This window comes from Equus asinus, chromosome 22 (assembly GCF_041296235.1).
Source record: "Equus asinus isolate D_3611 breed Donkey chromosome 22, EquAss-T2T_v2, whole genome shotgun sequence".
NCBI lineage: Eukaryota > Metazoa > Chordata > Mammalia > Perissodactyla > Equidae > Equus > Equus asinus.
In genome coordinates, this window is record NC_091811.1 from 19,879,969 (window position 1) to 19,902,878 (window position 22,910).

Here is a 22,910-nt window from a genome sequence, read left to right on the forward strand (position 1 = left end):
CTTCTTTACTCCCTGTTTGGATTCCTTTTATTCCTTTCTGTTGCTCTGGCCAAAACCTCCAGCACTGTACTGAATAAGAGTGGTGATGAAGGTGGTGTGTTTTCATCCCTCAAACTGATAACGGCCAATGGGCTCCCTCTGCTTGCCGCAGTCTGGGCCACTCAGTCACAACGAGTTAGGGATCCAGAAAGGAAGCTTTAATTCGATTAGCCAGCATAATTGGGAAGATGGCAGAATAATGCCTCAAACAAACCATCTTCAAAAATTACAGAATCTTGAGGTAGTTATCTAGGGAAAATGAGCAGTAAGGAGGGGGTTTCCTTCAGGCACGATGGACTCCAGGGTCTTTTATTGTTCCATTCTTCTGTCAGCTGTGGTGGATACCTTGTAGGTGTGTTTCCTGCCTGTGGTCAGCCTGTTCCTGGAGAGAAACTCGTAGAGCAAAGTTTCAATCTATCAAGCCATAGGGGAGTACATACGTAAGCAGAGGCCATAAATCAGGAGAGCATGTGAATTTTCTAGAGTATGTACAGAGCAGTGAGCAGTCACACAGAGAAGGGGCCAGGGCCATTTAGCATCACAAGATGGCCTCACTTTTGCTCACTTACAAACTCGTCCCAACTCATGTGGCCTTGAAGCCTAGGGGCAGATACTGAGAATATATCTCAATCTCTTTCTAAAGTTCTCACTGCTGCTTCACCTCCTGCAGAGGAACTGTCCTCTCATCAACAATATGACCTTCTTTTATGGGTAAGTTCCCCTCTGAGTGGACCAGCTGGTTCAAGGGCCCCAATTTGGATTACAGTCCGAGCAGTGCCCATCCCAAGGTGTCAGCTATCCCCTTCCTCTTCCATCTCAGTGCTCAAGTTTCCTATTCCTTCTTTTAAGGGTGACAGGTTTATTCTTCAGGCCACACTTAGAATAGTGTTTGCTGAGTCTGTCCTCTTTCCTGGCTATCTGGCTAATCTCTGTTCTTAGTCCCTCACCCCAGCTAGAGCCATTTTCCATCTACAGGAAGCTGCGCCACACACAGCTCCACTCCCTGCCATCCCCCTACCATCTAGGGCAAATGTACAGATGTCACACACACACACACTGCTCAGGAGGAAAAACTTTTCTTCTGTTCTCTTAGATTCTGCTTTTGGGGGCCTGTGAATTAAACTGACAAAAGACAGATTAGCAAGAGAAAAGACAAAATTACATACAGGAGTTCACAAAAAAGTGACTCAAGGAAGGGGCTGGCCCCGTGGCTGAGTGGTTAGAGTTCTGAACACTCCACTTCAGCAGCTTGGGGTTCGTGACTTTGGATGCTGGGGGTGGACCTACTCTGCTCGTCTGCCATGCTCTGGAGGCATCCCACACACAAAATAGAGGAGGATTAGCATAGATGTTAGCTCAGAGCTAATCTTCCTCAAAAAAAAAAAAAAGCGACTCAAGGAGACAATTAGAATTTGGGGCTTTTATACCATCTTAGTAGGAGAAGTGTAGAGGGAGAAGCATACTTATGGGAAAACCAATGATTTCTTAATAGGGGAAAGGGAGAAGAGAAAAGGCACTTATGGAGAAACAAATGACTTTTAGGAACGGCAGAAGGGCCCTTAGGAGAATAGATAGGAGATATAATAATAGTTTTGTGGCAATATCTGTTTGGGTAAGTGTTGCCAGTAGTAAGAGCCAATCTTCCCTGGTTGCTGCAGGGGATGGGATTTCCAACACTTGATTTCTTTTTTTTTTTTGAGGAAGATTAACCCTCAGCTAACATCCATGCCCATCTTCCTCTATTTTATACATGGGATGCTGCCATCCAGGGTTTGCCGGTTCGGATCCCGGATGCGGACCTACGCCTGCTCATCAAGTCAAGGAACGTGCACACTTAACTGCTGTGCCACCAGGCCGGCCCCTAAATATCCCTCTTCAAAAAGCCTTGCCTGACCAACCCCTCCAAGGTAGCCTCCTTCCGCGATCACCTTCTGTCCCTTACGACACTTTCCATAGCACTTGTCGCTACTGACTTTACATGTGTGTTTGTTTACTTGTTGTCTCTCTCCCCCTTTATTTATTTATTTTTTTAAAGATTGGAACCTAAGGGGCTGGCCCGGTGGCGCAGCAGTTAAGTTCGCATGTTCCACTTCTTGGTGGCCTGGGGTTCACCGGTTCAGATCCCAGGTACAGACATGGCATCACTTGGCAAAAGCCATGCTGTGGTAGGTGTTCCACGTATAAAGTAGAGGAAGATGGGCACGCATGTTAGCTCAGGGCCAGTCTTCCTCAGCAAAAAGAGGAAGATTGGCAGCAGTTAGCTCAGGGCTAATCTTCCTCAAAAAAGTTAATTAATTAATTAAAAAAAAAAGATTGGCACCTGAGCTAAAAACTGTTGCCAATCTTCCCCCCTTTTTTTCCTTTTTCTGCTTTTTCTCCCCACAGCCCCCCGGTACATAGTTGTATATTTTTAGTTGTGGGTCCTTCTAGTTGTGGCATGTGGGACCCGCCTCAGCATGGCTTGATGAGTGGTGCTATGTCCGCACCCAGGATCCGAACCGGTGAAACCCTGGGCCACCACAGCGGAGCGCACAAACTCAACCACTTCACCACGGGGCGACCCCCTCTCTCCCCCTTTAGAATACAAGCTCTATGAACATGAAGATAAAGTCTTGCTTTTTTCCCTGTTCTTGTACTTAGAAGAGTGCCAATTTAGCAGGCTCAATTAACAATTGTTGGAAATAACTAAGTGAACCTCCCCTTCCGCCCCATACAGAATATAGTTTGCCACGTTCCAGGGGTGGCTTACTTGCTGGTCCCTGGTGCTCTCTTCTTGGCTGTTCTTGGTGTTATGCTCCATGTGATAGCAAAGTGTGGGGCACAGGGACCAACCAGGGCTCTTGGCTATTGCAGGGAGTAGCTGAAGGAGGGATCAGGATTATCCTCATTTGCTGAAACCTTGGCAACTCAGGCGACAGCCATACCCACCACAACTTTTACTTCCCAGCTCCCAATTCTGCTGCTGATCCTACAGTTCAGTTCTTTCCCTAAGGGTAGTGATGCTTCTTTCTCTCCTACTTCCAGTCGAGTCCTCCTACTTGAGTCAATGGGAGACTTTTGCCACCATTGAGATCCTCTATGCAGCAGCATTTTGCTGTCAATGCCTTCAGCAACCACTGCGCTCCAGTTGAAGCCTAGTTCTCTTTTGCTGGTTCATTAATATATTTCCATACATTCTTTGCAAATGATTTTTTTTACTCTTATCACTTATGTGGATATCTTTTCTCCTTCCACTTTTTTTTCTGCTTTTTCTCTCCAAAGCCCCCCAGTACATAGTTGTGTATTTTCAGTTGTGGGCCCTTCTAGTTGTAGCATGTGGGCTGCCGCCTCAGCATGGGCTGATGAGTGGTGCCATGTCCGCGCCCAGGATCCAAACCAGAGAAACCCTGGGCCAGCGAAGCGGAGTGTGCGAACTTAACCACTCTGCCACTGGCCGGCCCCTCTGCTTCCTCTTGACTTGTGGTTTCAAAAACATATGTATATTAAGCCAATGGTGTCCTATCTTCTCTCCATACTACCAAAGACCTTTACATTATATTGTAATTTTAATAGAGATAATCATACTTTAAAACATGCAGTTTTTTTAAGAGGTTTTATTTTCCCTTTTTCTTCCCAAAACCCTCAGAACATAGTTGTATATTTTTAGTTGTGGGTCCTTCTGGTTGTGGCATGAGGGATGCTGCCTCAGTGTGGCCTGACAAGCAGTGCCACGTCTGTGCCCAGCATCCAAACCAGCAAAACCTTGGGCTGCTGAAGCGGAGCGCGTGAACTTAACCACTCAGCCATAGGGCCGGCCCGTAAAACATGCAGTTTTAAGAAATACTATAGAGAGATTCCTTATCACCTGCTCAGTTCTCCTTAATGGTTACATTTTGTAAAACTATAGAATAGTATCACAACCAAGATATTAACATTGACCCAATCTATCAATTTCATCCAGATTTCCTGTTTCACTTGTACTCATTTGTGTGTGTGTGTGTATTTAGTTTTATGCAACTTTGTCACCTGTACAGGTTTGTGTATCCAACACCACAGTCAGATCTGAACAGTTCCAACAGTTCAGATACCTTTTACTGCCCTTTTATAGCCAAACCTTCCTCCATCCTGCCCCACCCCTGTCCCTAACCCTTGACAACCACTGATCTGTCCTCATTTCTAAAATTTTGTCATTTCAATACGTTATATAAGTGGAATCATACAGTACACAGACTTTTGAGATTGGCTTTGTTCTCACTCAGCATAATTCCCTGGAGAGTCATCCAAGTTGTTGCATGCATCAGTCGTCTGTTCCTTTTGATTGCTGAGTAGTATTCCACAGTATAGATGTACCACGGGGTGTTTACCATTCACCTATTGAAGGACATCCGGGCTGATTCCAGTTTTTACGTATCACAAACAAAGCTGATACGAACATTTATGTAAAGGCTTTTGCGCGAACCTGTTTTCCTGTCTCCAAGATAAATGCTCAGGAGTGCAATTGCTGGGCTGTATATGGTAGTCGCATTTTAAATTTTTTTCCTAAGAAATTGCTAAACTGTTTCCCAGAGTGACTGTACCAATTTACATTCCTCCCAGCAATGTATGAGAGATCCAGTTTCTCTGCACAGTATTGTTAATATATATATACATTTAGCTATTCTGTAGTGGATAGTAGTAAAGTTCATTCAGTCATTTATTCAATAAATATCTGCTACTAACCAACACCTTTCAGGCAGTGCAGGGGTTTATAACAAGATGTACATAATCCATATCCTGCATAATCTACAAGTCAGTGTTATTATAGGCATGTAAATAGGCAATCATAGCATGATAATTGCTATGATGAAGGAAGTATAGGATGCTGTGGGGCACATAGATATTACACCTGGTGGGATGGCCCGGTGGCACAGTGGTTAAGTTTGCATGTTCCACTTAAGAGGCCCAGGGTTCGCTGGTTTGAATCCCGGGTGCAGAACTATGCGCCGCTTGTCAAGCCATGCTGTGGCAGGCATCTCACACATTAAGTAGAGGAAGATGGGCATGGATGTTAGCTCAGGGCCAGTTTTCCTCAGCAAAAAGAGGAGGATTGGCAGCGGATGTTAGCTCAGGGCTAATCTTCCTCAAAAAAAAAAAAAAGAAAGAAAGAAAGAAATTATATCTAGGAGTCTCTGAGGAATGATTTTCCCATTGTGCTTAATCAGTCTTTTTTTTTTTTTTTAAAGATTGGCACCTGAGCTAATATCTGTTGCCAATCTTTTTTCTTCTTCTTCTTCTTCTTCTCCCCAAAGCCCCCTAGTACATAGTTGTATATTCTAGTTGTGAGAGCCCCTGGTTGTGCTATGTGGGACGCCACCTCAGCATGGTTTGATGAGCGGCGCCATGTCTGTGCCCAGGATCCGAACCAGTGGAACCCTGAGCTGCCAAAGCAGAGTGTGCGAGCTTAACCACTTGGCCACAGGGCCAGCCCCCACTTAATCATTCTTGTTGGAGCCTTAAGGAGGATTACCTGGTTTGGGACTAGGCAAATTTCAGCAAAGCCCTTAAAACTTTGCTTTTCTTGAGGCAATGAGCTGGTCCAATTCAATTAATACAGGAGAAAATCTTTAATTCCATTTTCTGATATGCTTTTAAGGTTTAGAAGAATAGAGACTTTTTTCTTAGCAGCTCAACTTGTATATGGGAGTTATTTGACATGAGCATCTCTTGGTCAACAGGTCCTTTGGCTGCAGATGCCACCTTGAGGTAAGAAGAATACTATCATAGTTCGCATTTAATTCAACCAAGAAGAAATGGGTATTTCAGAGCTGGAGGTCTATAGCTTTCCTTATTGTTCCTTTTCCCTTTTACCAGGTTTTCTTTTTGCCTCTTCCAAACTCATTCTCTGTGATTATTGCTTTCTATGTCTTTGCTCCTATGTCTTTTAGTTTCTGTGTAAATAAATTATCTTCCAGCTTTGTTCTGTTATTGTCTTAATATTGCTCTGCTCTCTTTAGATCAAATGTGTCTATAGCCATTGGGTCCAGGGTACTCACTTGTCACTTTGATTTCATCTTCCTGTTTTATACTGTATGCCTGTTTTCCATACATATCATTATAACAAGAAGACTTTCGTCAGAAAATATAGCCTCTCATGATAGGTGGAAGGACTGATCTATGTGACAAATGAATATGATGCTTTAGGGGTGAGTGGGAAATATGAGGAGGTATTAAGCTTCTGACTCAACCATATTGCAAAGAAGAGTCGTCAGCACAAGCCTGAGTTCCCCTGAGTCACAGCTTTGATACACAGAGAGTGTTAAATTTAAACATGCCATTGAGAACAATTCTAATTTCTTTGCTATGAGAAATTGGTATACAGAATTTAATGCAGAAGAATCCTGAGGCTAAATTACGCTCTTCCCAGACTTGGCAAGAGAATCTGGTTGGCAATTTGAGGCTTCTACACCTGAGAAAATCTAGTTAGAAACCAGTGAAGATGAGTGAAGATTAACAATTGGAACACGGCCCCTCCAAGTGTGAGACCGAAAGATTAGAAACCTTTAAAAGAGAAACAAGGACACATTTATACCTGAATTCAAGACTACAAGCCATGGTATAGAGAGTGTGGAACCAAACAACAGGAGTGGAGAAAAAGCTCTTCAGTGTTTGTGAGGAACACTGATAATCCAAAGGGATGTCCTCAGATGATTCTGAGACACAGCATAGAAAAAAAAAGTTTCCTGAGATGTCATGTTTTGGATCTGCTTGATAGAAGAGGGGAGCATGAAATGACTCATAAGTTCCCTCTAAAGATTGCGTGACAACATGGGGGTGCTTTTTATGTTTCAGGAGAAGAATCCAGCCCTGGGAATTTGAAGCCTTCTTTGACCCCAGAGAACTCCGGAAAGAGGCCTGTCTGCTCTATGAAATCAAGTGGGGCATGAGCCATAACATCTGGCGATACTCAGGCAAAAACACCACCAAGCATGTTGAAATAAATTTTATAGAAAAATTCACTTCAGAAAGACACTTGCGCCCGTCCATCAGCTGTTCCATCGTCTGGTTCTTGTCCTGGAGTCCCTGTTGGGAATGCTCCAAGGCTATTAGGGAATTTTTGAGTCAACACCCTAATGTGACGCTAGTTATTTATGTAGCACGGCTTTTTCAGCACATGGACCGACTAAACCGTCAAGGACTCAGGGACCTCATCAACAGTGGTGTGACTATCCAGATTATGAGAACCTCAGGTAAAAATAAGAAAGAAAGAAGCGTAAGTGTTTGTGAGACACTATGGTGGGAGTAGTTTCTAGGCCAGCAGATTGATTATCCAGACTGGAAGTTTCAGAAGTGAAAGTCCAAAGTAATATGAGAAAGAGCCAGGTCTGAAACTCAAAACAAGGAATGTATCAAAAATATGACTCCTTTCTTCTCTGGTGCTTATGCTCTTAATTGCCATCTCTTAAAAAGCACCAGATCAAAATCTCTCCACTGTTCATCTTTCTCTGGAGGACATACCTAACAAGGTTTTTATTTAGTAAACCAATCTATGCATGGGTTCGGCACTAGCCAAACTACCAACTCCTAGCTCTAGATAAACAGGACTTGCCACCCTCGTGACGTCATACAGAGAAGTCACAGGGCAGTGCCTGAGGGTCTGTAGGTTACACTTTGGTACCAGATAACAGTTTTTTTTTTTTTTAAATAAGAAAGACTTGAGTATTCCACATGGCTCAACTCCTCCTCCCAGGGTTTTAACTCTTATTTTCAAAACCAGGTCCAATGAGCTTTCTGAACAGCTGGTGTAGCTGCAGAGAAACCAGCTTCCTTCAGACAGCAGTGCTTTTGGCAGGGAGGATGTATATGACTCCTTTCTCCATTCTGGCCACTATGACCTCTCGGCCATCTTCAATGAACTGCTTTGTTCTTTTTAGGGATTCTGAGGGAGTCTAGCCCATCTCCAGCAGCAAGTAGACCAGAGGGTTTTATATATGGCATATTTTTAAGTTGGGCTCTCTTTAAGTACCTTTCTATTGTATTTGTTGAATGAACCAAGAGCTGTGTTTCCTTAGAATATGATCACTGCTGGAGAAATTTTGTCAACTACCCACCTGGGAAAGAAGCTCACTGGCCAAGATACCCACTTCTGTGGATGAAGCTGTATGCATTGGAACTCCACTGCATAATTCTAGTAAGTTACTTTAAGGGATAAAGATTCTGATGCAAAAAAAAAATCCTTCTTCAAACTTCTTTCCTGATAATTTTGACATGTGCTCTCCTCACCATCTCTTTGTCATGTGTATTGAGATGTAGTTATTTAACTACTTGACTCATCTTAAGAAAATGTGAGAACAAGAAAACATCTTTCTGGGAAATAAATGGGAGAAGGGAATGGAGAAAGTGGTCTAAGACATATGCGGATTCCATATTAATAGGATTTTAGCAGCCCTCTTGGCACAGTGGGTGGCGCATCAGTCTCATATTAATTCGAGTTTATTATTATTGTTGTTGTTGTCGTTGTTGTCGTTGCAGCACATACTGGCTGTTCAGATTGCAGATAGTCCCCTTGCCCATATCGGTGTGTGTCATCCTATTGAAGAAATGTAGGTGGTCTCATTGTAGTCTCTTGAAAGTAGTTCAATGGTCTCCCGACTGATATTTTAAAATGTTTGTGGTAATAATAGTATTAAGAAAAATATTATCCTGACTTCTTTTTTATTCCAGAGTCTCCCTCCCTGTTTAATGATTTCAAGAAGATGTCAGAATCAGCTTACGTTTTTCAGACTCACTCTTCAAAATTGCCATTACCAAATGATTCCGCCCCATATCCTTTTAGCTACAGGGTTGGTGCAACTTCCTGTGACTTGGAGATGAATAGAATGATCCCTTGTATGTACTGTTTCAAGAAGAAGCAATGATAACCCACTAAGGAGTGAGCGCCACTAGAATCTAAACATTTTCAGTTTGCGTTTCCATCTACTAACTGCAAACTACCTGAAAAAGAAATAAAGAAAACAATCTCATTTACAATAAACATCAAAAACAATAAAATACTTAGGAATAAATTTAACCAAGGAAGTGAAATATCAGTACACTGAAAAATATAAGCCGTTGATGAAAGAAACTGAAGAAGACACAAATAAATGGAAAGATATCTTATGTTCATAGATCAGAAGAATTAACATTATTAAAACATTCACACTACCCAAAGCATCTATAGATTCAAGGTAATCCCTATCAAGAGTCCAATGGCGTGTTTTACAGAAATAGAATAAACAATCCTAAATGTTGTACGGAAACACAAAAGATCCTGAATAGCAAAAGCAGTCCTGAGAAAGAACAGAGCTGGAGGCATCACACTTCCTGATTTCAAACTATGTTACAAAGCTATAGCAATCAAACCAGTATGGTACTGGCATAAAAATAGACACATAGACCAATGGAGCAAAATGGAGAGCCCAGAAATAAACTCATGTTTATACAGTCAACTAATATTGGCAAGGAAGCCAAGAAAATAGTGTCTTCAATAAATTGTGCTTGGAAAACTGATATTCACGTGCAAAGAATGAAACAGGACCCCTGCCCTATATCACTCCTTTAGAATTAATTCAAAATGAATTAAAGAAATGTAAAACATGAAACCATAAAGCTTGTAGAAGAAAACATAGGGATATAATTCCTTGACATTAGTCTTGGCGATGATTTTATAAATAGGACACCAGAAGCACAAGCCACGAAAGCAAAAATAAAGAAGTGGGACTACATCAAATTAGAAAAGTTTTGCACAGCAAAAGAAACAATCAACAAAATGAAAAGGCAGCCTACAGAATGGGAGAAAATTTTTGTGAACTACATATCTCATGGGGACGAATATCCAAAATATATAATGAACTCATACAATTCATCAGTAAAAAAACAAATAATCCAACTTAAAAATGGGCAAATGACCTGTATAGACATTTTTCCAAAGAAGATATTTAAATGGCCAACAGCTACATGAAAGTTACTGAACATGAATAATCGTCGGGGAAATCAAAACCACAATGAGATATCACCTCACATCTGTTGAAATTGTTATCATTAAAAAGACAAGAGGTAAGTGTTGGCGAGGGTATGGAGAAGTGAGAACCCTGTGCGCTGTTGGTGGAAATGTAAATTGGTGCAGCCACTATGGAAAATAGTATGGAGAGCCCTCAGAAAATTAAAAATATGGCTACCATATCATTCAGCAATCTTACTCCTGGGTATATATCTGAAGGAAATGAAATCACTATCTCAAAGAGATGTCTGCACCCTCATGTTCACTGAAGTATTATTTACAATAACCAAGACACAAAAACAACCCAAGTGTCCATCAAGAAATGAATGGATAAAGAAGATGTGATACACACACACACACATGCACACAATGGAATATTATATAGCTATAAAAAAAGAAAATCCTGCCATTTGCAACAACATGGATGAATCTTGAGGGCATTATGCTAAGTGGAATAAGTCAGAGAAAGACAAATATTGTATGACCTCACTTGTACGTGGAATCTAAAACAGAACAAACTCAGAGAAACAGAAAGCAGATTAGTCCTGGCCAGTGGCAGGGGTGACAGTGGTCAAAGGGCACAAACTCGGTTTTAAGATGAATAAGTTCTTGGGATGTAATGTACAGCATCGTGATTATAGTTAATACTGAATTGTATACTTGATATTTGCTAAGAGAATAGATCTTAAATGTTCTTACCACACACAAAAATACCTGTAACTATGTGAGGTGATGAGTATGTTAACTCACCTTATTGTGGTAATTATTTCTCAATATATACATATATCAAATCATTCTGTTATACACCTTAAACTTACACAATGCTATGTGTCAATTATGTCTCAATAAAGCTGGGGCGGAAAAGAGATTAAAAAAGAGAATCTAGAAATTTTCACAAACAGCAGTATCACAGATTGAGTTATCTACTGTTGTATGACAAATTAGTTTGATACTTTGTGGCTTAAGACAGCAACAAATATTTATTATGCCACAGTTTCTCTGGGTCAGGAATTCAGGAGCAACTTATCAGTGTGTTTGTGGCTCAGGATGTCTCATGAGGTTGCAGTCAAGCTATTAGCCAGGGCTGCGTTCATCTTAACGCTTGACTGAGACTAGAGAATGTGCTTCCTGGGTGGCACATTCACATGGTTGCCAACTGGATGCTAGTGGTTGGTGGGGGTCTCAGTTTCTCACAATGTAGGCCTCTCTGCAAGGCTGCTTAAGTGTTCTCATGACATGGCAGCCGGCTTCCTACAAAGCAAGTGGTCTAAGAGAGACCAAGGTGGAAATTGCCATGTCTTTGGTGACTTAGTCTTGGAATCATACACTGTTTCTTCTGCAGTATTCTATTGGCAACACCGGCCATCCGTGGTTCAGTCTGGGAGGGGACTACACAAGGACCTGAATCCCAGGAGATGAGAATCTTTGGAGGCCATCTTGGGTTTTACCCATAGGGGCTTTTGCTGTGTGTTCAGGACAAATAATTACATGGAGCTGATTGCTAAGAAGACGTAAAAGGGAGACAGAGGACAAAGTAGCATCTATTTCTATTTGGTTCTGAATCGGAACATCTTAAGATTTAATAGATGATTTATTAGTCACAACTCGTAGGATGATTTATTGATATAATTAATGACATCCCTAAATTTGAGTGGCTAAACACAAAAAAAGGTTATTTCTTGCTCTCATTGAAGTCTAATGTAAGTTGAGTGGGAATGTCATTGCTCTGTGCATTTATTCAGGGACCCAAATTTCCTTCCGTCTGGTGACTCCACCATCTCCTATGGCCTTGGAGTCCTCTACTGAATTCTCTATACTCAGCCAGCTCACAGGAGAAGAGAGAGAGACAGAGATGGAGAGAAAAAGTATTAAGCAGTGTAAGTGTTTTTAGAATCGAGGACTGGAAGTGGCAGACATCACTTCTGACCCGATTCTGCTAACCAAAGAGCAGTCCTGCGGCCCATCTTTCTCTACTTTATATGTGGGATGCCTACCACAGCATGGCTTGACAAATGGTGCCATGTCCACACCCAGGATCTGAGCCGGCAAACCCTGGGGCCGAGGAAGCAGATGTGCGCACTTAACGGCTGCACCACCAGGGCAGCCCCTGTCTTTTTGTTAAAGATTGACCCTGAGCTAACATCTGTTGCCAATCTTCCACTTTTTTTTTTCTTCTCCTCAAAGCCCCCCAGTGCATAGTTGTATATTCTACTTGTAGGTCCTTCTAGTTGAGCTATGTGGGATGCCGCCTCAGCATGGCCTGATGAGTGGTGCTAGGTCCACGCCCATGATCTGAACTGGCAAAATCCTGAGCCACTGAAGCGGAGTGTGTGAACTTAACCACTCAGCCTTGGGGACGGCCCCAGTTTTCGCCAATTTGAATATTAAATTTGTGATTTGGGGAGTTGGTGTGGATAAGTCACAAAAATGTGAATGTTAAGCAATATAAGAACTATGCAGGGGCCGGCCCGGTGGTACAGTGGTTAAGTGTGCACGTTCTGCTTCCGTGGGCTGGGGTTCACTGGTTTGGATCTTGGGTGTGGACATCACACCTCTTGGCAAGCCATGCTGTGGTAGGCGTCCCACATATAAAATGGAGGAAGATGGGCATGAATGTTAGCTCAGGGCCAGTCTTCCTCAAAAGAAAACTATGCAATAAAGTTTAATAAAGTTTAAAAACTATGCAATAAAGTTATGGAACAATATAGGAAGGACCTAAAAATTTAAATAAACAGGTAACATATTAAATAATTATATGCCTATGATCACCATATTTCTAGAAGAAGGATAACTCTGGATTGACCCCTGACTAATCTCTAAGGTACATATAAATTTTCTCAATCTTGAAACTTTCCTCTTGCCAAAATACACTCATTCTGATGCTTTTCCTTTCTATAAAAAAACATCTGTTCAGATGTTTTGCATCTGAACCTTCTCACATCTACCACTCTCATCAAACTTGTCCCTCCAGTATTCCATCAACTCACAGTTCTCCTTTGCACTAACTCCACTTGATCTGCCTCATTCGTCTTTCTATCCTCAGTGCCTAGGCTAGTGACTAACATAGGACCTGCCTGTCTACAGTAGTAGCTTAATTACGAAAAACTAAATTATTTAGAAGAATTAATAAAGGCAACATGAGAGGGTAAAAGGATCATTGTTTATACCTCAAAAAACCTAAAAATCTTCTCAGCTCTGTCACTTAAACAATGTAACCTTGAATAAGTATGTTAACTTGTCTAGACTTTAATTTATTCATCTATAAAATTTTGATGATTATGGCTTAAGGGAAAAGATTAAGAGGATATATGCCTTAAAGAAAGGGAAAATTGAGGCTAGAAACTTCTATTTCTATTATATTAGTTGTTTATGGCTGTATAACAAATTACCCCAAAACCTAGTGGCATAGTCAAGACACATTTATTATCTCACAATTTCTGTGTCAGGAATTTGCAAGTGGCTCAGCTGGGTGGTTCTTGCTCTGGTCTCTCATGTGGCTTCAGTCACACGAAGGGCTTCAGAGAGGCTGTGCTCAGGCTGGACTGGGGCTGGACTGGGCTGGAGGATCTGCTTGACTCCCACAGCTGTGGCAGGAGGACTCAGTTCACTGTCATGTAGGCCTCTTCTTGGGTCGCCTATGTGTTATCATAATATGGTAGCTAATTGCAATACAGATATCAGATATTTGCTTATATAGTTAAAAAAAATTTTTTTAAAAGATTGTCACCTGAGCTAACATCTGTTGCCAATCTGTCTTTTTCTTCTTCTCCCCAAAGCCCCCCAGCACATAGTTGTATATTCTAGTAGTGGGTCCCTCTAGTTGTGGCATGTGGGATGCCACCTCAGTGTGGCCTGATGAGTGGTGCCATGTCTGCGCCCAGGATCCGAACCAGCGAAACCCTGGGCTGCTGAAGCGCAGTGTGCAAACTTAACCACTCAGTCATGGGGCTGGCCCCAATATTTGCTTATCTATTCATGAAAACTCTCGAAAAGAATATACTCATGTTTTTCAAAAACAATGATATATAACATTGGTTTCTTGTGGGAAGGGCGACTGGGTGGCTAGAGAAAGTGCACACTCAACACTGACTATTCTTTCTTGGTCTCCTGGAGCTTCCTCTTCTTCCACTCGTCCCTTAAATGATGGTATTCTCGGGGTTGTATCTGTGGGCTTTTTCTCAACTCATTATATGTATTTTCACTATGAATTCTCATCTACACCTCTATATTTCACTCCCATCTTTATGTTGACATCTTCTAAATCTACATCTTTATCTAGGCCTCTCTCCTGAGACAATTATATCCAATTCCCTAGGAAACATCTATACTCATATAGGCACAAACAATTTAAACACAGTTTTAAAAAAGTAAATATTCTTGATTCTGTAAAATAACTCCACTGTCTACTTGGTCAATCAAAAAAAAAAAACTGAGATGTCTAGAAATTTCTCTCTCCCTCTCATACTCTACCTTCCCTCCACTATAGGACAGATTATCGTTGGCTAAGGTGGTGGATATAGACAGATATAGATGGAATCAAAAGGGTTATTACGATGTAAAACTGAGTCAAGAAGGACACTGGTGTTGAGGAGAATAGCTCCCACGGCTTCCAGTGCTTCAACGAAACCCCAGATGCGTGGCTTTCTGTCCAACTGTCTGCGATTTCTTATTGTTGGAGCATTCATTGTATCTCACAATTGGGGATACAATAGCTTTCTATACGTTGGCTGTGGCTGAACCAAAAAAGAAGGCATATGCAGATTTCTATAGAAATTATGATTCCTTGAAAGGTTTTGAGGAGATGAGGAAGGCTCCTATCTTTCAGAGTGCTAAGTGATTTTGGAATGTAAAGAATTTATTTGGGTTGAGTTGCACAGAAGTTTGTCACTCATTGATCTGTGTTATTGAATTACGAAAACATGAATATTTGGGCTAAGAAATAGTTTCTCTTGATAAATAAACAATTAAGAAAAAAAAGATGGAAAACTAAGAAGGGTAATGGGTTGAACATGCAGGTTGCAGGAGAAGGAGGGTCCAAGATGACTCTTATATTTTGCAATTGAAATATTAGTGCAGTCACATTGTTGTTCACTGACATAAGGCACCTGGTGGATATAGGTGAATATAATGTCAATATCAAATAAATGTCAATATCAAAAGGTACTTTCTGGGGCTGGCCTGGCGGCATAGTGCTTAAGTTTGCACACTCCACTTCAGCGGCCTGGGGTTCACAGGTTCAGATCCTGAGCACAGACATACACACTGCTCATTAAGCCATGCTGTGGCTGCATTTCACTTACAGAAATAGAGAAAGAAATGCTCTAATGTTAGCTCAGCAACAATCTTCCTCGAGCAAAAAAAGAGGAAGATTGGCAACAGATGTTAGCTCAAGGCCCAGCTTCCTCACCAAAAAAAAAGTACTTTCTAAGCCTGCAATTGCTAATTGTGCTTTGTGATGACTAGACTCTCTTAAAGGTTCATCCTGGGCATTGATTTTTTAAATACACATTAGGAAACTTTCAGAGATTTTGTGCAGAATTTCTCAATTTCTTAAGAATTAAAGATACTTTAAAAAAGATGCAGATATTGGGGCCAGCCTGTGGCCTAGTGGTTAAGTTTAGCATACTCTGCTCCAGTGGCCCAGGTTCACAGGTTTGGATCCTGGGCACGGACCTATATCACTTGTCAGCCATGCTGTGGCAGTGACCCACATACAAAATAGAGGAAGAGTGGCACAGATGTTAGCCCAGGGACCATCTTCCTCAAACAGAAAGAGGAAGATTGGCAACAGATGCTAGCTCGGGGCAAAAGAAAAAGGCACAGGTGTGAAAAACTCAAGAAAAAATTTTAATTAACTTAAAATTAATTAAGTTTAATTAAGTTCATTAAACTTAAATGAAACAGTTTAAGAAATGGAGAACAGCTGTAAGGAAAATTAAAAACCTAGCAAGGAAACACTCTTCCTGCAGAAATGATGCAGATCTGAAATAGTAAGAAAAGCTGCAAATGTTTGACACACGGCAGGTCTATTATCAATGTAAAGTTCTAGAGTCAAATTCTAAACTTCTGCCTGCGCAAACTTTAAAAAATCAGGCTAAGCTGGACAAGGCCGAACCAAGAAATCCTTACTCACTATCCATACTTTATGAAAATCAGGAAAGTGGCCAACCATTTGAATGGCTAGAATAAAGTTGTTTCTTTAGTAGACAAACACCGTCATCCTATCATGCTCCTTATGGTATGACAGTTCTCCTTATGTCATCAACTGGACTAGGGAAGCTTTGAGGTAATTCCAGCACCCAGAAAAGTGAAGTCCCACAGAATGCAATGGAATGCAAAGCCACCTGAGACAACAGGGAAACTGGGATTACAACTGTCTTACAATAAAAAATGTAATTTGTTACCCACCACAACAATCAAAATCTAACTCTGAAGTGGCCCTACTTACCTCTTATTGCTTTTTTAGTGTCTTGTAAATGTTCTGTTTTATTTGCTTGGATTGACTTTCATAGAATTTAGAACAAAAAAATGTAATTTTACAGACTGGATGCATACACCTAGTATCCAGCTAGCTAGATAAAAAAATGACTCACGCTGATGCACGTCATCTACGTGAAGTTTCAAACACAGGTTTAAAAACAGAATCCTATGGGCTGGCCCCGGTTTGGATCCTCGGCGCCGACATGGCACCGCTCATCAAGCCATGCTGAGGTGGCGTCCCACATGCCACAACTAGAAGGACCCACAACTAAAAATATACAACTATGTACCGGGGGGCTTTGGGGAGAAAAAGGAAAAATAAAATCTTAAAAAAAAATAGAATCCTACAAGCTTTCTGAGAGGAAAAAAAGGGGTTGCATACAAAAGGTCAAAAGATCACTGTCAGACTTCTCAACATCAACATTGGAATATAAAAGACATTTGACTCATGCCTCTAAAAGTCTAGCCTTATAGGGAAGCTTCTGGCCCAGCTAATCATCCTATTTTTCCAGGTTGTGGGCTCTGACACTCTGTAAAGCTTGCTCTTGCCCAAACATCCCTAGGGAAGAGTGTCCCACTACTTGTGAGGCATTGTATTCTCCCAATCCATGGGTTGTTTTCTCTTGAGTAAAGGGCATCAAACTTGTTACTACATTGGTTTTTTTTGTTTGTTTGCTTATTTTTTGGCATTTGACAATGCTTAGAAAGACTTTTCCCTCTATCAGAGTATAAATATATTCATGCATCTCTACCTCCCCCAACCCAAGGTAGGGAGAGGGAGTTGACAAGAGGAATTGAGTAGACTCACTGTACAGTTATATGGGCTCATCTGGGATAGTGGTCATAAATTTCTAGTTTTTACTCTGCCCTATTGTGTGGCATTCTCCAGTAGCACTGAGCTGCTAAAGTGCAGGCATGGAGAAGGCTGATGGTTAGAATTAGCCTGGTTTAGGGTTTTGGAGGATGGGAGCAATAAAAAGAATGAGAGGCAAAAAGGCTTCAGATGAGTCTGAGCTGGATAAGAAAGAAAATAAAGAAAGGAGAGGGCTGGGGCGTTGGGAAAACTTAGAAAGATCAACTAACTGGAAATGTGGTACAATCTTTAAATAGGAGTAGTGGTTGTATTTAAATACTCAAGCTTAAATAGTCAAGTAAGAATAGCGTTATGGTCAGAAACAAGATGGATTAACTACTTTGAAAGCAAAGTAGCTACAATTGATAGCACTGGCCAGGGAGTGACCAGGGAAGTCTGTGGCTGAGTTAGAGGAGAGAAGTAGGAAGAAGGTCAGTATTTAAAAGGTAAGCCCCATTATTGGTCTTCTTTTTCAGAATTTTCTTGGTGTTTTTACATGTTTCTTCTACTAGATGAACTTTAGAATAATTTTGTGTTCCTAAAGATCTACCAGAATTTTCAAAATGTGATTAATGAAACACTAAATGCCAGATAAAAAAGGTAACCCCCACCCCCGCTCTCCAATTATGTGTTACTTTTCTGTGTCCATTTTTTCCCAGCCAAGTTCCAGGAAATGATAGCGTATACTCATTACTCTATTTCCTTGTCTTCTACTCCTCAACCCCTTTGAAAAACCTTTGCTAAGTACACTGATGGGCTCTCTTCAGTCTCCATCTTCCTTTACCTATTTGCAGTGTTCATGTTTTCGACCCCATTATTCTTGGAACTCGTCGACATTCATCACTTATTCTGTCTTGGATCCCTTCTTCTCAGTTTCCTCTTTCGGCTTTTCTTACTTTGTCCACCCCTGAAATATCGGTGTTTAACAAGTTTATCACCTCTCAGTCATCCATTCATTTGATAGATTGACTAAAACCAGTCTTGGACTACAGCAGTGAATAAAACAAAGCCCATCTTTGCTTTCATGGTGTTCGAATACTGATTTTCTCATACCTTATAAACACACTTTCCAAGAGATCGTATCCATTTCCGTGGCTTCAACTACCACCTATAATCATGAGTGACAGTCATGATATATCAGCAACTGATGTCACCCAAGCACCAAGTGAATCAGAACAGGGCATCAACCAGTCAGACAAACCAGTCTGACCACAGGCTGTTGTACCGGCTGAATATCAGCCCAACCTATAATATGTGAGTCTAATATGATAATATGATATCTAGCAGTTAAGAGAACAGATTGGATTCTCTAGACTGCTCAAGTTCTAGCTCTGTTACCTCCTGCTGTGTGACCTGAGGCAAGTTACTGCACCTGTCTGTGCTTCAGTTCCTTTCTCTATAAAATGGGGATAATAAAGTACCATGTCATAGGGTTGCTATGAGAATCAAATGAGATAATACCTGTAAAGCATCCAGAACACCTTGGAATATAGTAAGTACTCACTAAATGAGAGCTATTATTATTCACAATTCCACAACTATGTCTCTGATCCTAACTTTTTCCCCCTGACCTCCAAAGTTATAGATTAAGTGGCTTTTCCTCCAAATATATCAAGGATGCTTGGGAAATCTACAAGGTTGAGTGTAATGCGTAGAGGCAGCCTTGTAAACAAATAGGGGCAGACATGTTTTACATGTACACGATCATATTACTGGGTTGAATGGGAAGAAATAACAAAAAAAGCAAAAATATATACGAGACTTATTATGTCCCAGTTACTGTTCTAAGTGGCTCATGTGTGTGAACTCATCTGATCTTAACAACCGCCCCCCCCAAGGAAGTACTATTATTATCTCCCTTTACAAGTGAGAAAACTGAGGCACAGAAGGTTCAAATGATTTGACTAAGATCAAGCATCTACTAAGTTTTAAACCACTCTGCCTCCAGAACTGAAGCTCCATGTCACACCACGGTACCGCCTTCCTAAAGAGGAAGCAGTCATTTGTGACCAAAAAAAAGCATTTCTTACAACTTTCTTCACATACCATATCTATTTCCCTCCAGATTTTACAATTCAAAAATATCCCCTGGAGGAAACCAGCTATGGAACCTTTTTATGCTAGTTTCTATAGGAACATGTCCTTTAAATATACTCAGAATCTGCGCTCTAATGTGCCTTGTTTTCTGATCTAATATTTTTAAACATCTGGTCCTTCATGAAAGATATATTCCTCACTTTAAAGTATAAAATGAGTTTTCTGAGACAGGACAGTTTTTGTGTGCTTGGACAGCCCTGCTTCATTGCCTAATTCCTAAAGAGAAGACAAACACTACCGGAGCCAGAGATGAAGCTGGAGACAGAGGAACCAATATACTCGAGTCGTTTCCTGAACACCCACCTCCTCGTCCCAGAATTCAGAGCAAGTGAACAGACAGATGTGTGTACTTCTGTACAGACCTGGACGATGACTTTTGGCCTGCCCACAAAACGTACGTAATTTTTACACAATTTAATAAGAAGGATACTACTCCTATTTCTAGTGTTAATAATAGTCACTTAGCTTTACGGAGACCCTATACTTACTGAGAACTGGCATCCTCTGAAACTGGCCAAGGCAGTGTTTCTCAAACTGAGGTTCTTAAATTATCAGAGATAAACTACAACCTTTCATATAAGAATACCCTGGATCATCTGGAATAAATATTTTATAACTGAAAATTGTCAACGTCAAGAAAAGACTCAATGAGAGTACCAGGCACTGTGCCAAAGAAAGACTCACAGCAACCTGAACAAATTAAAATTACGGGACAGCTGGGCCGTCCTGGAACGCACGGTGGAATTCTGAGCTCAAGTTTCCATTGCTATGTAAGTTATCGCCATATTTATTTTGTAGTATATACTTACGACATCTCATATTTGTGTGAACCAATGTGAAAACATTTCATTAGGAATAATCACTGAAATCTTCTTAGTTAGGAAAAAAAAGTGTGGGAGTTTGTACTTCAAGTACATGATCACCACAGGCTCCTTCTAGTTTTGTCATTCTATCATTGACTGATCTTGTGTTTTTAAAACTCTAGTTCAACTTCACCAATATTTATGAAAGACTTCACAAACTTCTGTAGCTCACTGATTTCAATGTGCTTTATCCTTCCTGGCTTAATTTTGGATTCAGATCTCATCTATGAGAAATGGTACATGAGGCCCCTGCGGGATTTAAATTAGAAGGAAAAAGAAACCAAATTTCATGGGCCATGACAGTTTTAAAACCCTAGAGGCAGGTTCTATTTGATTAACACTCAAGCCTGGTTATTTGTGCTGTGCAGATGTCATGGTCCAAAGATTAGAACAGCCTGTTATGCATCAAGCTAGCTAGCCTTTGCGCCCATCTCCCAATGGTGTGTGACTTCAGACAAGTTCTATCCGGAGCTGGCCCTCTCTCTCCATCTAACTCCTCCAGATCCTGGTAATCACAATCTTCCTCTAGCCTCTCCCCCAAGAGATGGGACAGCTCCTGAGCTGTTACTATCCCCAGGACACTTCACTGTCTCTTTTTGGCTTCCTTAAGTCCTATCCTTACCTTATAAATAATTAAAGTGTGCCATCTGTTCCTGCCACCATTCTGACTGTTTTATGAAATCAATAGGAAATACATTCTTGCTCTGTCCAGATTTTGTAGGCATTGACAATATTTGGCGGTTGCCTTTTGTGGACCAGCATGTGGCTGCACATGTGAGTCAGTTGTTATGGCTTACAGAGAAAGGAATAAAGCAGACACCACCCCTCAACTTGGACACCCGTATGGCATGGAACCTAGGGACAACTCTCATATACCCAACTTCAGAGTGCAAGTGTCCAGAAGCTGTCTTGGGTCACATGCCCTTCCACTGCATCACGTATCAAAGATGATGGTCCCGGAGACAGAGGAAGGCCAGTTCTTCCTGAAGCATCTACTCTTTTTTTTCCATTTTTATTGGGGTTGGATGCTGGTTTGTGAGCTAGAAGATCCAGCAAGGGAGTATCTGAAGAGAGGGGTTGTTGGAGATGAGAATCTAAAGGGCTTATTAATTCTATCACCTTAAAAACAAAAAAGAAAAGGGCAGTCTTTCAGTTTGGGCTGCAGGTAGGAGAGACGTATCAAGAAGCAAACCAGTCAGTATGTCTAGCTCGGATTGTCTCTTGGTACCTGATGCTTTCACTTTATGCTACGACTTATCAAGTATCTTGGAAAAGCTGCAGGATGGTCTGCAGCTCTCCCTGGGCCTGTGATAGTGCACAGTACTATGAGCAAGTTGCTAGGAGAAAGCCATAGCAGCTGCAATACAGTATACTCTTGGTAAAGGAGTGAATCCTATGGAATTTCTATGAAAGCGAGGTTGGTGGGCCAGTCCTATTCTCTGACAGATAAGCAGCAGAGATACTCTCCCAGGTTCTGACTGGTCATCAAGTAGAGAACTTGAACAGTGCTTTCCAGAATGATGCTATAAAATGAGAGCCATATGAAAGGTTATATAGCTAGGTAAACAGTGCAGGTAAAATAATCCAGAGTCTTAAAACAGTAAGGAAAATTATTTTATATCTTCCCAAATCCCAAATCCCCAAATGTGGAAATGCTTGTAGTTTCCTAGCTGTATCCCAAATCACATTTCCACAGAGAGTCACGTGCTTCCCGTGAATATCCTCATACCACAAGGTAACAAACTCTTGAACCCTCAATAAAGTTTTATATGTCCCTTCAAGACTTTTTTTTCCCCCACAAAGAAACAGAAGTTACCCCCATATGATGAGTAAAGAACAATAAAACCATGCTGAAATACAGATTCTGGGCCGTCAGCTTCCTTTACGCTAGCCTAAAAGTTCACGCACAAACAAAATAAAGTATTGCATATCATAGAAATTTAGTCTTTTAAGGAAAGACTAAAACCATGTAGGGGTGGAAAATTTTTTCTTCTTTCCTTCTAGGTTCTTTTTTTTTTTTTTAAAGATTGGCACCTAAGCTAACGACTGTTGCTAATCTTCTTTTCTTTCTTTTTTTTTTTTTTTTGCTTTCTCCCCAAATCCCCCGAGTGCATAGTTGTATATTTTAGTTGTGGGTCCTTCTAGTTGTGGCATCCTTCTAGGTTCTTTGGCTGGTCTAATAATTGCATTGACATAAGACAGATTAACAGGAGAAAAACAAATTTAATGTCACACATATGGGAACCTCATAGAAATATATGACTCAAAGAAGTGACCTAGGTAGGAAGCTTTTATAGCTTTTAGACAAAGAAACAATAAGTTTGTGAAGAATTGACAAGGCAGAGGGGTTTGGGCTTGGGGTAGTAAATTGGTTTATACAGCCTTCCCAGGGCTAAAATCCCTATCTCTGGTGACAGGGATGCCTTCTACTCTCCTGGCACAGGGAGGGTACCTTTCATGTGGGCAATTTATCTCCTGCATTCAGGGAGACAAAGGAGGGTCAGAGTGTCCTCCTTGTACCAACTTGTTCTCAAATACCTTTAATTCAAAATAATCTGTATGCCAAAGTGGCATATTTTGGGGT

General features: G+C 41.0%; 1 protein-coding gene across 5 annotated transcripts in view; it reads left to right on the forward strand.

The window, feature by feature from the left end:
- APOBEC1 (apolipoprotein B mRNA editing enzyme catalytic subunit 1) overlaps positions 1-22,910 on the forward strand; it is a 69,917-nt gene that overhangs the window by 6,016 nt on the left and 40,991 nt on the right. For 2 of the 5 annotated variants that reach the window (XR_011496933.1, XR_011496932.1), the window contains exons 1-5: positions 1,491-1,946; positions 5,733-5,760; positions 6,847-7,244; positions 8,067-8,185; positions 8,719-10,089. Coding sequence is in view for 3 of the 5 variants with exons in the window: in XM_070494338.1 (XP_070350439.1) it covers positions 1,790-1,946; positions 5,733-5,760; positions 6,847-7,244; positions 8,067-8,185; positions 8,719-8,868 (852 nt within the window). In the remaining 2 variants the exon portion in view is untranslated. Of the gene's footprint in view, positions 1-1,490; positions 1,947-5,732; positions 5,761-6,846; positions 7,245-8,066; positions 8,186-8,718; positions 18,392-22,910 lie in introns of those variants that run through there. The other 3 variants (XM_070494338.1, XM_014850999.3, XM_070494339.1) reach the window with 3 other exon arrangements.